Source organism: Maylandia zebra, linkage group LG11 (genome assembly GCF_041146795.1).
Source record: "Maylandia zebra isolate NMK-2024a linkage group LG11, Mzebra_GT3a, whole genome shotgun sequence".
NCBI classification, from domain to species: Eukaryota; Metazoa; Chordata; class Actinopteri; order Cichliformes; family Cichlidae; genus Maylandia; species Maylandia zebra.
The window spans coordinates 21,975,752-21,989,995 of record NC_135177.1 but is presented as its reverse complement, the minus strand read 5'-3'; the positions used below and the strand labels follow the sequence as shown (position 1 = coordinate 21,989,995).

The following is a 14,244-nucleotide window of genomic DNA, read 5'->3' as shown; positions in this document are numbered from 1 at the left end:
GTACAATGGTATTAGAAACACTAATGGCATTAGTTGGCTGAGTCTGAGCCGGGCCCAGCTCATCTCTCCCACAGACTATGACAGTGACAACCCACTGCCTCCTGGTCTCTGCCCTACTGCTCACCCTGCTGACCAAGACCCATTGGGTCTCCATATCTAGATCCCCAAAAACAGGAAACACCTTTACATCCTCTGATAGTCAGCTCTTCCCAACAGTGGCCAGAGTAATGGTGACAAAGAGAGCTTAGAACAACAGATCTCACTGCTTTGACAACAATCACAAGAAATTTGAAAAATGCGGCAGATAAAGGAAAGCCGAGGAAACGAACAAAGGACTTGACATTTGGAGAGTCACCAGTAAATTATTACAAATAGGAAAACGCAGAAACAGTTAACAAAAGCTTTGAGTTGAAACATTATGAACTGATGGACATAATTCAGAGCCCAGTGTCATAAAATTGCAATGCATTTTTTTTCACCATTTAACAAAAAGACTGGAGCGTGTCACTTTTTCCACTATACAGGGCCCTCAAAAACCACAATGGAATCAAAACAGCGTTGCTAATAACAAGCACACTCATTCCTTTTACAGTTTTTACTGCTCTTTACTGGTGGCTCCCTTAATTCTTCGTGGCACATTTTCAACGAAGTGCTAGGAACGTTTTGGTTCATATTGACGTGATAGCGTCACACATGCTGCAGAGTTCTTGTCTCTGTGATGTGAATCTATTGTTCCACCACATCCGATGTTGCATTCAGATCTAGTGACCGTGGAGTTCATTTAAGATTTTCATGTTCAAGAAACCAGGTTAAGATGATTTGTGCCTTATCCTGCTGTAGTCATAAAGGGATAGACATGGCCAGCAACAATGCTCAGGTAAGCTGTGGTGTTTTAAACAATGTTTGTAGTAAGGTGTCCAAAGTGTGCAAAGAAAATATCCCTCACCATTACACCACCGCTAGCTTGAACTGTTAATACAAGCAGGATGCTTTTATTTTTACACCACATTCTGACTCTAACATCTGAATGTTGCTGCAGAAAGTCCAGGCAACATTTTTCCAAGCTTCTGTTGTCCAGTTTTGGTGAACCCGAGTGAACTCACTTTCCTATTCTTAGCTGACAGGGCTGGCGCCCGCTGTGGTCTTCAGCTGTTGTAGCGCAGGTGCTTTAAGATTTTACATGGTTGTGCATTGCATAGCTTTCTTGTAACAAGTGAGTTAAGTTACTATTGACCTCTGACATCGCCTAGAGAACTGTTGCTCACTGGATGTATTTCAGTTTTTCTCTGTAAAAGTTAGAGATGGTTGTGTAGGAAAATCCAAGTAAAGCATCAGTTCCTGAAATACTCACACCAACCGGTCTAGCACCAACAACAACCATCCCATATGGAAAAGAAAAAGTAAAAACTTATAAAAGACTTGCATAAGATGTGGCCTACTTCATATAGTGAATCATATCAGGCTTACATGATTTACTCATGAAAGTGGCCACTTTCTCATTACTTTCATATATTGTCTTAGTAAGTATCCAAAACTTACAAGTTTCATTTATATAATTTTTCAAGGGATCTTATATCTGTTTTCACTCTTGTATGCTTTTCATACAAGTTTCACACAAAACAGATACAAACTTTATAAGATTTATATATATCGTTTCCATATGGGATGCTACGTTCAAAGTCACTTTAATCGCCTTCCACGTTCTGGGGGTCAGTAGAAGCAGGTTGTCTCAAGCATGTCTACGTGCTTAAATGTGTTGCACTGCTGTCATGTGATCAACACAAATAGCTGATTAGATATTTGCATTAACAACGAGTTGACCTTCTGTGCCTAACAAAGTGGCCAGTGGGTGTAGATGGTTGTCACTTCATTTATTCCTATGAAAGTTGCTAAAGTAGAAATTCCCACCAGCTTTCTGACTTTGTGAAATTCGTTTTATCTGGGAAAAAATGTACCAGTGTGTGACGAGTAGATGCTGCAATTTATTCATTCAGTTTGACCGTTTACATGTCTGAATGTAGATCTAGAGGGTCTGTTAATAAACTCTGGATCCTGCCAGCTAAAAGTAGAACTTTAGAAAACACATTTGATGAAAAAACTGAATTAACATTTTGTGTTGAATAATGATCATAGTGAATTGTTTTGAGACTGGGCTATGGAGTAATTAACAAACTAGATGATCTTTTTTAACCATTAACTTAACATTAAGTTGCTCAGTTCATTTGAACCTGTGTTGTGGCAGTGTAGCTATATTTAATCTCCCGATGTGCTAACATTGGTTAGTAGAAACGTTTTAATCTATTGTCATTTCTGAGTGCCCCTTAAGTAATAATGTTTTTGGGAAAGTGCCTTTTGTCTTAGACTTACAAGTGCATGTAAGACAGATTTTTTTTAACCGACTTAGCTTTAAAGCATATTTGGGTAAACAGAGCTCTGGTTCTTTGGCGTAGCAGTGGTAGCACACCAGCTGCTATGACACGTTGAAGTGGCTACTCTGTGAAAAAGGCCCATTATGCTAGCACAATGGAGCATCATATTTTGTAAACCTTGTTTCATTTTCAGTATTATTTGTTTTTCTATGAACACAATAAAAAAAAAGCTTTGAAAAGCTGGATAACTTGACATGTTTTAGAGAGGTGAAAGATGGGCGAACGAAGAGCGTGTTACATTTCTGTTAAAACCGCAAGGTTTGAACAAATTTTGGATTACTGCGCTTTCAAATTGCCCTTCTAGTTCCTGTTTGTGATGGAGCTGCTTCAGTCGTCATAAGCATAACCCAGTTCTGCAGCTCCACTGTCACTCTGTGCTGTACCACAGACTTCTCGGAGGACTTGCTGCGTCTTATCAGTCGAAAGTGTCGGTACAAAGTGAGACAAACTGTTGGTAATCGTACACTCGACTTGTGTGTTGGGCCTTGAATTTGTTGCGTTTTTATTCAAAGATAAAAAGCCTTTAACTGCAGTTTCCAGACACATTTGTTTTGCAAAAGCAGCGTTAGAGTGGCAGGTAATACCGCTGATGTTTGCCTGTGTTCCCATGTGAGCCATAATCTGAGTGGATCGAAAGTGTTGCGTTCTGTAATGGTTGCACTCTCGATTGTGTCGCATTGTTTTTTATTTAGTTGTGTAGATGAGTGTGATGAGTACACACAGGGAGTGTTTTTTGGGGGGAGATGTCATGAGTTATTGATATGGTTAAAACAGAAAACCTAAATAAATAACCTTGCTGTTCCTTAAGCTTATAATATGAATTCACCAGCAGGAGCACAGGACTTCTCAAAGAGTACATTTCTGTTTTGGAAGAGTTTCATTCAGCAAGTGTTAATTACATTTTTTTTAATATTGGCTAACCGATTGTTGGATTTATTAAGTGTGAAGCTTATTTACATTTTTTCTTTTCCTTGTTCTTTCCAGCTCTACCCACAGATGAAGGCCCTCCTCTGCCATGTATGAAGTTGCGTGTCACAGTGTGCTGTGCGCCCAGTGAGTACACTCCTCTTTTCATCTGTTGTTTCTTTCATGCTCACCCCCGCCCCACTTTGTACACCAAGACACTCTTTTCTCTGCCTCTCACATCTCTGCTACATGGGCTGTATAGCATCATGTTTAGACTTCTGCTTATCCCCTCTAAAGTACCTTCTGCTTTCTTCTCTTTTCTCTTTTTTAAAAATTTGTGCCGTAATCATTGAAACCTAACGCATCTGTATGCTTCAAAATATTTATCTTTACCATATAAATGAGACAACATCTTCTAAAACACATTTTACCCCTCCCCTACTCTCTCCCTCGCTCTCTTTTTTTAAAACTACCTTCCTCATTCTCTCTCAATCACTCTGTCCCCATCTGAAATTCCCAGAGTTGATCTAATCCAGAGCCCGCCTGGAGTAATGTTAGTCTTCCAGTCCAGTGAGCTGCCCATTCCGGTTGGGAATGTTGCCCAGTCACAGTGGGAATCCCTGTATAGTTGTCAGTGTGTGCGTGGGAGCCTTTCTATGTGTACTACCAAATGCGCTTTTTTTTTTGTTTTTGTGGGTTTCTGCATCTATGGGCCTTTGCGTGCATTCTTCTGGAGTTCAATTTGTACAAGTGTAAGTGTGTGTGTGTGTATACGCCCACATGCGTGTCTCAGACGCCCGTCCCAGTTCCCATCCCAGTGTTATCTGCAGGGGGTTTGTTGCGCTAACACGCACTTGTACTAAAGAAACTGGTGTCGTGGTTGTCTAATCAATCAGCACTGACTAAATTCATCAGTTTGGGAAAAAAAAGAGAAGACAATTAAAGTGGAATAAAAGGAGCTCCGGCCGTCTCCGAATGGTTCTCACCGTCCTGGTGATACGGGGAGTAATTTGCTGCGTTATTACCAGAATGAAGGCTGATGACTTTTTTTATATGCTAATTATCCTGCTGTCATTAATTAGAAATACCACAGATAGTTGTTCAGTGAGAAAATGCTAATGCAGTCTTGACCTTCTGACAGCTTTTCCCTGATCAGCCCGTCTGAGCCAAAAATAATCAAAATATTTGCAATCACCTGGATCGTGCATGCAGGGAGACATGAGTTTGACTTTACTGTAAGAATCTATTTACTTCATAGCAGAAAGACTTCCCCTTCAAAGATACACATATGTCAATGTACTGTTCCTTGTCTCATTTTTTCCCCTCTCAGCCTCTCATCCTATTTCTTAACCAAAACTAATCCCGACTAAATTTCAGGATCTCCGTCTCCTTGTCTTTGACTCCCCCCACTACTCCAACCTCCTGCTCTTTCTTTCTTCAGTCTTCTGTCATTCCTGAAGTGGCACTAATCCCCCCCTTCTCTCTGTCTCTTCAGCTCTCTCCTCCCTTCCTCATTTTTTATGATCTTTCGCTACTGGAGCAAAACTAATCTAGGCACCATCCATAGCAGTGTCTTACACGTCCTCCACCCGACTCTCCCACCCCACCCCCCCAGACCCCGCCCCACTCCACCTCCCCTATCTTTCCCGTGTTCTCTCTATCTCTTTGTTGTATCTCCATATCTACAGTTATTCACCGACTCCCCGTCTTCCCGTTTCTCTTCTTCGCTCCATCTCTGTCACGCACACGCTGTGCGGCGAGTGCGTTGGGATGAGCATGCATGAGGCCGGCGAGATGGGAGCAAATTAGATGGATGAGAGAGGAGATGAAGGAGAGTTGTAGGATTTCTCTTTCTCTCTTTGGCTGTCCATTAGTGGCGGTTTACCACAGCTGTTGTTGTGTTGTTCCCTGTGGTAACACCTCGCATACTCCCTAGTTCCTTCCTGCTCAGGTTCCCTTTTATCTGACAGGTAGCATGGCAGCAGGGCACACAGTGCCTTTATACTCGCTGAGTGTGTGTGTGTGTGTGTGTGGCCGCTGGTGATGGCAGCTCCTGTCCTTCAGCTACATCTCTTATCTAAACTTCAAAACACGCACCTCCCTCCCTCCTCCTCCTCTTTTTACAGAAAGAAGCCCATATAATTAAAAGTTCAATACGGGGATGCCCCTGTTATGGGTGTTTGAATTTATTATAGGAGTGCACACACACACACAAAATGACCCACTGCCTCACAACACGACTGAAGGACAGAGTGGTGACAGTGAGCGAGTCCATCAGGTACGCTGTCATTGCTCCAAGGTCAGCTACCACTCTCCGGTCCCTCGATCTCCTCTCCAGTGTGTGAATGTGTGTTTATCGCCTTAATTTAACCGAAGAACACAACAAAGTAGGCAGGGCAGACTCGTTGACACGGGAGGCTCCTAATGATGTTGTGCACACATGGCTCTCCGCGACGTTGTTTCCCTAACTTGTTTTTTGTTGTGTTGTAAAGCGTGTTTCGGCTCTTTAGGCTTCGGTTCTGAATTTTAGCACAGCGATGTGTGTGATGATGTGATGTTTAATTGAGCAAAACTGTCAGGAATCACACAAGAGAAAGGACTTTGCTGAAAGCCTGTGTTGCATCAGAAAACAGGGCTTTGAATCGGCATCAGCAGACTGCTGTCGTGTGAAATCTGTGGCGCCTTGCAGCCCTCAATTGCATCTTTCATTGGCTCGCTTTGCCTCTTACTCTACGCTCACCTTTTTTTTTGTTGTTGTTGTTGTTACGCTGCAACTTTTTCCCTAAAACTCATCCTGTTGTGTTTATCTCTCTTGTTCTTCTTGTCACTCTGTCTCGCTGCCTTTCTGTTTTTCAGCCGTCCTACTGTGAGAAACCATTACAGACCAACTCTCCTCTCTCTCTAATTGATTCCCTTTCTCTCTCTGTCTCTCTTCCCTTTTTTTCTGCCGTTCTCCTGCTGTGAGCAGTCCGTTACATTCATTTCAGTTTACAGAGCTTCACCATTTTCCCCACTTTCTTTCTCCCTTTTTTCCATCCATTTCTTTTTCTAATTTCTTACTCCAGTGCCCTCCTTAACCCCCTCCCCTCCCGCCCAAATACCTTTGTACCCTCTGAACTCATTATACTCAGGGACAAGACTCGAACAGCGACGTGCACAAACCGCTCGCCCAGCCGAGCTCGCTCGGATCCCGAACTTCGGACTCAAAATGGACTTTCCCCGTCTTCATCGATTTGCGCGTTTCGTTATTCGTTCGCGATTTTATTTTTGTTTTTCAGTTAAGCGATTAAAAATCAGATTTGGTTAACGTTACCTCCTGCTCGTGTAAAATGGCGGCATGAGAGGAGAGGTGGGATGGTGGAACATTGTCTGTCTCTGCAGTGGGGCGTTATGCTGACTGAAGAACACACACACACATTTCCACCGCCATACACACACATTCACTTAACCATGGTTGTGCATGTACAGTTACACATGCGGCTTGTTTCTGACTGCAGTGCAGAGAGGGCACTCTTCTTGCAGTCACGCCACCATGGGCACCATTTTGTCGCGGGGGGCTCGCCATGACCATAATTGTGATGTTGACACAAACGAATGTCCGAACATTCGGCTTCTGCGCAAATGATGTGATTAAAGTCGGATCAAAACACACATATCAAACACACCCGGGCAAACACAAGGCATTTATGAGCAAATTTTATTTTCCACCTGCGCATTATGTGCGAGTTACACGTAACGCTAACTGTTAGTGTACCGTTGAGAAGTTTTACTCTTAAAATACAGGTTTTATTTTTTTAAAAACTAACATGAATAAGCTTTCCCATCCAAATGTCCACCTATATAAAGATATTAATATATTTTCATTGTACAATTTCAAGTTGAGAAGCAATTTTGTGGTCCTTGAAATGCGTTTAAATATTTTTATTGTACATATTTTAAATAAACAATTTTGAGAACATTTTCATGGAGCGCAGAAAGGCCGTTTAGATAGGAACTCTCTGCTACTTTTGTCTGTTTGCTTTTGGGGGGGGGTTCCCGCTGTTTCTCACACACTTACACACACATACTCACACAAGCTCTGCACAAGGCCCAGACCTCTAATCCTTTGTTAACCCTTAGATGGTCACTGTTCGCACAGAAATAATGTAGTGACTTGTGTCAGCACAACAGTCACACAGGAAGAAACTGTGGGATATAGCGTTAGTTATCCTGGCATCATCGATACACATTCTGCGTGTGTGTGTGTGTGTGTGTGTGTGTGTGTGTGTGTGTGTGTGTGTGTGTGTGTGTGTGTGTGTGTGTGTGTGTGTGTGTGTGTGTGTGTGTGTGTGTGTGTGGTGCAGGTATTATTAATGTTGTGGGGTCTGAAATCTGCAGTCACGTTATGGGGACGCGTCTTCCTTATGGGTGCACACAAGCAGTTAAGTTACGGTTACATCTCCAGGAAATAAATGCAGTTTGTGTCTTGTGAGCGTTCAGGGTTGCAGTTCTCCGAGGTTGGTTCAAGGCCATAGATTCATTTAATAACACCTGCAATTGTGCAAGCTCATCCTCGTTCCCTGACCCTCTGTACGCTCTCACTGGTATTATATGGCGCTTCTCTATCAGGAGGGATTTTTAACCGTTTTCAGCCCCACTACCTGTATTTTTTTTGTCCTTTCTTTAAGCCCTCCCTGTTCCTGCATCATAGCATCCTCCATTCTTCCCTCCATTATTTCCTTTTAGTCCCCCTCCTGCTGAGAAAGTGACGCCCAGACACAAACAGCCTCTTATCCCGTCTCTTTCTCTCCCTCCCTTTTCTCTCTGTCTGACCTTGTTTCAATCTTTCCAACCTTCTTTTTTTTTTTTTTTTTGTGCCGTACTTTCTCACTCGAGTCTCCACTGCTCTCCCTTTCATCTTCTGTCCACTTCTTGGTTTCGCTCTGTCATTTTGAATTTTATTTTATTTTTCCCTCCCTCTTTTTCATTTCCTGTATCCCCTCTGTATAATTTTGATCATTCTTACTCTTTCTAATTTACATAACACTATCTTTTCCTGTTGCCATGCTTCTCAAGCTCTTTTTTTATCCGACCTTTAGAAGAATTTGCATAGGGGACATATTTAGGGTTGCACAGCCAGTCAGTACTCATTTTTCATGGCGTTAGTCTTTGAGTAATGGTAAATACCTTCCCCTGGTCATTTGTCTGTTTCTTGCTCCTCTTGTTCCACAAAGCAGCAGCTTTATTGAGAAAGTTAAGCATGGAAAAAATGACTAATCAGCAACTTGTTTCTTTGCCTCAACTTTATCTAAATCTTTTCTCTCCCACCCCCACCCCCCATCCCACTTGCTTATTCCAGCATCAGAAGGTTCAAAACAAAAACAAGGTGAGATGCAACGTCTTAAACTGGAGTTACTTACAATCTTTCCGCCATATGTGCATGCTTACACGATTAACAGACAGGTCGCACCTCTGTGTCTTCTCTCATTTACTGCAATGTTCAAACACGCTTTAAACGTAAGATAAACAAGTCAAAAGAAGTGGAACAAAAGCGATTGCTGAATTAATGGACATTGATGTGTCGCTTTACCAGCCTCCACTGGCCTGGGAAGTTTCCACAAAGAGATTTTAACCAATTCGACCACAAGGGCATTAGTGATTTGTGGCGCTGATGTTAGTTGACAAGATGTAAAACACAATCAGTGCTCCAGTTTGACCTAAAAGTGTTTAATGGGGTTGGGGTCAGGGCTTTGTTTAAGCCAGTCAGTTCATCTAGTGCTACTCAGAAAACCCAGAGGCTTTGCAAAACTGTTGCTATTAATTTGAAGACGAGTTGGTATCTGAATTAACATCATATCCTGTCACTGTTTAGATCTCTCTTGAAAAGCAAGGACAAGCCCAAATCTTAGAAAACAGATTTGAGCAAATTTGTGTATATGTCGTGTATGAGTTGAAGATTTTTCATACATCTCTGTTTCAGAAACCGTACCTCTAAGTAGTGGATCCTCACTCAGGACAGCGTCACCGCCGCTCCTCCTCATCGTGCTCCTGTTGACTACCTGAACTGTCCGTCCTCATCGCTGACCTCCCACCAGTTCTCCGTGGGAATGTGGCGTACAAGTACGCCTCTGCACTACTTGTGAATTACACAATGCCATATTTGCTAAGCTATTGCAAAATGACACTTATTGCCTCGTGGCTGTTTACGTGTGAAAATCTGGAAAGAATCGGACATCTTCTCCAAAACGGGGCCACGGTGAGACAGGAACTGACATTATGAATCACAATGATTCATTTCTGATTATTTTGTTTTCCTACCTGTTGTGTAAGTAATACCACTTAATATCAATTCTACAGCTAAGCCTGACTGTAAGACTCATATCCCAGTCTGATTTCAGAGGAATAATGAGTCAGTCTGGACCCGTACCAAGTTTTTCTTTTTCTTGTTTTGTTTCTCATTTTCAACCTGGTGAAAAGTGGCCAAATAAACACATACTACTGTACTTAGCGGCTCAGGTTAGAGGTCACTAGTTAGCTGGTGACTTCTTTACTTTGTTCTGACATGCTGTACTTTGCTATGCGCAAATACCTGAATGATCCTTCATTGCCTCGTTTCTGACGTGATCGAGACACATGTGTTCTACTTTTTTAACTAATTAGATTTTGAAACAAAAGGCATTTTCGGAGGAACTGGGGAATATTCTCGAAGAGGGAGGCTGGGCTCCTGCGCCCCCTGCTGGGATTAAACTGGTTGTACTGGAGTTGAACTGGGTTTACCGTAAACCCAGAAACTGGACACTAGAATCTGGTGCTGTATGTTAATAATGGGACCTGGGACAGCGTTTGTCCTCTCTGATTTGCCACTCCACTGTTCTGCATCTGCACCCTTAATAAGCAGAACGGAGAGGTTTATGGGTAGCTGGACAGCATCAGCTCATCTCACTCCACTGAACACACTGTGGAACTGATTGGTTGATTCTCCTGTTGGTCCAGCAGTTGTGCAGATAAGGATACAAACTATTTGCTCCTTTAGTTGTTCTTTGTTTTGTTTTGTTTTTCACATGTTTTCCTTTAGCTTTTGCTGTATAGTTAATATAATCTGCCAGAAAAAAAGATGTATTGACTATGCAACACATTTTAGTGAGAACTTACCTTTTTTATTTAACAAAAATTTGACTAAAAACAATGATTTTTTTTTTTTCATATGTGTGCATTTACTGGTATATTTTTCAGTACGCTCTGCTGTGATGTAGTTTCTCAAGCTAAGTGATTTAAATGTTGTTTATTTCTTGTTTTTGCTTTTTTGTGCTTTTAAAGAAAGTCCTTCCAAATTATAGACACTCGTTTAAAAAATCCTAACAAATTAAAATTCATTTATTTTTCAAATTAGATATTTTTAAATTAGAGAAGACGTACATGTGTATTTTTCATTGAAATTAAATTAAGGTAATATATTTATTACATCACAAAATTATCTACCCAAAATATTTGAGTGACTTGTGTTAGAAAAATCTGTAGGTTAATTGTACACGTTATCCTAGCTTTACATATATATAATATTTGAGTGTCAACTTGAGTGTCAAAATGCTGTAAATCGCACCAATCATGTCAATGTTTTTTTTTATATATATCATTTTATTCTTAAATGGGTGACAAATGTTTGAAGATTTTTTTTTAAATATCCTGGTCAGTGATGTAGTTCTTCCCCCAACATCATGTAGTCTACTACTAGGCGGTTTATGTGTGTTCTGCTTTCACATTTTAGTGAAGAATGTAGCTTCTTCTGTGAAGAGCCAACTGCAATCTGAGCCTTTTTTATGTGGCTAAACAACAAAATAAATATGATTGCATTTAAATGGTTTGAGTACATGATTATTTATCTTTTAAACATATTGAGTTGTTTATGTAACCACCGTCTCAGTGACGACACACACACACACGTTTTTATTGGTGGGACACACACACATTCATTCAGTGCAATACACCAGAGTATAGAGATAAGGAGACTTCTGGGACTTGAAATGACCTTGTGGTGTAAGAGGCCGTTGTAATGTGAGTAACCTAGTGGAATATCGAGCAGAGTTTTTATCTGTGGGGCCAAAGCCTGATAAGATTCAGATACCCAATAGACTTCAAGTATTAATAGACTTTGTAGCATCATAGCCCATACATTGACCTTAAGGTAGTTATTTTCGGTCAGGTCGAAGGCTGGTTTTAGCCCTAAAGGAGATGTTTCTGTTTTATGTTTTTTTTTAAACATAGAGGTGTTCATCCAAATAAGCTGTAAATGCATTTCCATTTATATAGGCTGTAATATAGAATGTGAAGATTGTGAAGCTAGGGAGGCAATTTCCTGGATAATGGGACTAATGCTTCTATTTCATGGTTTATGATCTCTTCTGATGACATGTTTGGTACTGTTGAGGCATGTTGTTGTGAAATGGCTTTGATTTTTGACCTTCACATTCCAGAGCTCATGCTTGGATTTTTATTTATTTATTTTTTTACCATTGAGAATGATAAAGTAAGCATACTCAAATCAGCAGAAAGAGAATTATGCTTTTAGAGTGGTGTAAAAGGACTTTATAAGCAGTAGCACCTCTCTGTGTTGCGTGTTAAACTGCATGGATGTTTACTCCTGCAAAAGCATGCACACACCAAAAGCTTTCGTGTAATAGTTCTAGCTTTGATTTAAAACCTGAAACACTGGAACAATCATATCAAATATTACAATTCTGATATTTTATTCCTCACTTTATGGATGTTGACTCTTGTTATGTGTTGATATGCAAATGCTGGAATTGAAGTAAACGTCCAAAACGAAGTTTATAATTGTAGACAGATGTTGCCGTATAATATAAATTTAGAAGATCGTAAAAATCCCACCAAGTTTCCGCCGAGGTTTTCCGGGATGACTGCATTCATAAACAGTTTATGCAAGGCCAAATTTACTTTTTAACTATGTCTGACAAAAAAGAAATTCTTACAAGATGAAGCAGAGCTCCGCAAATAACCCTGTAATTACAGTGTATGGAATTTCGGGACTGCAGACTCTGTCACATGTTGACCCACATTTGATTGCAGCTCGGCTGAATAATAAGGCTTGCATTGTTGGTGTTGATTACATATTTTGAAATATAAGATGTTAGATATTAATAGAGACAAAGAATATTTATCTGCGTTAAAATTTCAATTAATTTTATGTGTTTTACATTTGTGTGGTTATAGTTTAGTCACTCAATTCAGGGCTTTTTCATTGTTTGTTTGTTTTAAGGGTGCAGTCTTGGTTTTTTGGTGTATAGATTATATACTTTTTTTTTTTCAAGAGTCCCCTGAATTTGCTGTAGTAAAATTATGCCTGGGATAGAAGACGCTGTAATGTTTTCCTACTTGGAGAATGCTTTTCAGAGCCTCTCAGCATGTAATCAGCACCTCGATCGTGTATATTTCACATTTTTCAGAACCAAAGTGAAGTCAGATGAGAGAAAGCATGCCCTCCTGAATACATTAGGTTCCTAATAAAATGTGTTTCAAGATCTGAAATGTGCTGCTTAGCTTTTATTTCAGTCAAAAACTAATATCATCACCTCTGGGGAATCTGCGTTCCCTTTCTTTGGTCATTCTGTCGCTGGAAGCCTTCATCTGGCACCAAACCTTCAATGTGTTATTTCAAACGATGTTCATGTATTATGTATGTTTTTGTCAACATTTCTTGTAGGGATATTTTTTTCAGCCTTCACTATTCAGCATGATTTATGTATATAATGTATATATTTATGCAAGTTTCACAACAGTCTGTAAGTATCAAATTCTTCTGAAAGTGGAAGCTTTCACTGGACTCACCTGTAAGCAGAAGTTGTACCTACGAGTAAGATTCGAGAAATGGTGGCTTTCTAAGCCAGTCTACACGAGCGTGATATGAAAACTGAAGCTCGGATTGCACAAACACTAAGAACGATTCTTTAGTGATAATCGTGGAAGCATCCAATAATTCAACTTTTTAAAGAAAAGGAGTGTATTTGTTACTTTTTTGTACATGTTAGTTTAGCGATTTATATCAGTAATTTAACTGTTTTATGAGAAAAAGAAACCTATCAGACAAATTGTTATTTTAAAATGTGTTTTCAGACACATGGAAGGGATTTTTAATCTCATTAACTCATTTTGATGAAGTCATTAAAGTGATATTTCCCAACTTTATTAAAGTAGAGTTCTTAAAGGTTCCACTGAGATGACTTTATACGTTTTATTGATGGCTTGAGCCAGTTAAACATGTCATGGGTGCCAAAATAAAGCTCCACTGATCTTTCCAGCTCACCAATCTGTGGTAATCTTTAGTTGTCATCTTTGTGCACATCTGCCCGCTTCCAAACAGAACAGCATTTTGCATCAGGAAACGGGACTAAATCGCAGTTTGAAATCTCCTTACCTTTCAATCTCGCAGCTCAGGACTTCCAGCTTTTCTAACATGAGGAAACAGAAGCTGCGTGAAGGGGGAAAGTCTTTTTCTGTCGGGTTCAGATGTCTCTAAGCAGCATTCGGTGTTATTTACTCCTGAAGGCACTGCCTCAGCTGCGTGTGCAGTATTTTAGCCCTGTAAAATAGCTCTTACTAATATTTGGATAAAGGACTACGTTAAAGTCGAGTGCAATCAGAAAAATGTCACTTGACATGTCTTGCACATATTGCGTTTCCTTTTTCAATACTTTATAATCCAATACAGTATATATTTCCGAGGGTGAAAAATTTGCCCCTTTATGCAGTGGAGAGTAAAAGACTTAAGATGCTAAATCTGTGAAGAGGGTTATAACAAGCAGAGTTTTTACTTAGAGTTCTCAAAATTCAATTCGAGGATATCCTCCCTTTTTTCTCTGACGTTTCATTTCGCTTGATTTGCCAGAGATGCATTAAGAGTATTTTCAATAGCTCT

General features: G+C 40.3%; 1 protein-coding gene across 2 annotated transcripts in view; it reads left to right on the top strand.

Moving 5' to 3' along the window:
- efna4 (ephrin A4) overlaps positions 1-11,170 on the top strand; it is a 33,630-nt gene extending 22,460 nt beyond the window's left edge. Inside the window, exons 3-5 of one of the 2 annotated variants that reach the window (XM_012924384.3) lie at positions 3,414-3,482; positions 8,674-8,700; positions 9,295-11,170. In XM_012924384.3, coding sequence (XP_012779838.1) covers positions 3,414-3,482; positions 8,674-8,700; positions 9,295-9,377 — 179 coding nt within the window. In that variant the 3' untranslated portion in view covers positions 9,378-11,170. The remainder of the gene's footprint in view (positions 1-3,413; positions 3,483-8,673; positions 8,701-9,294) is intronic. The other variant, XM_004541274.3, reaches the window with a different exon arrangement.
- Positions 11,171-14,244: the final 3,074 nt, after the last annotated feature.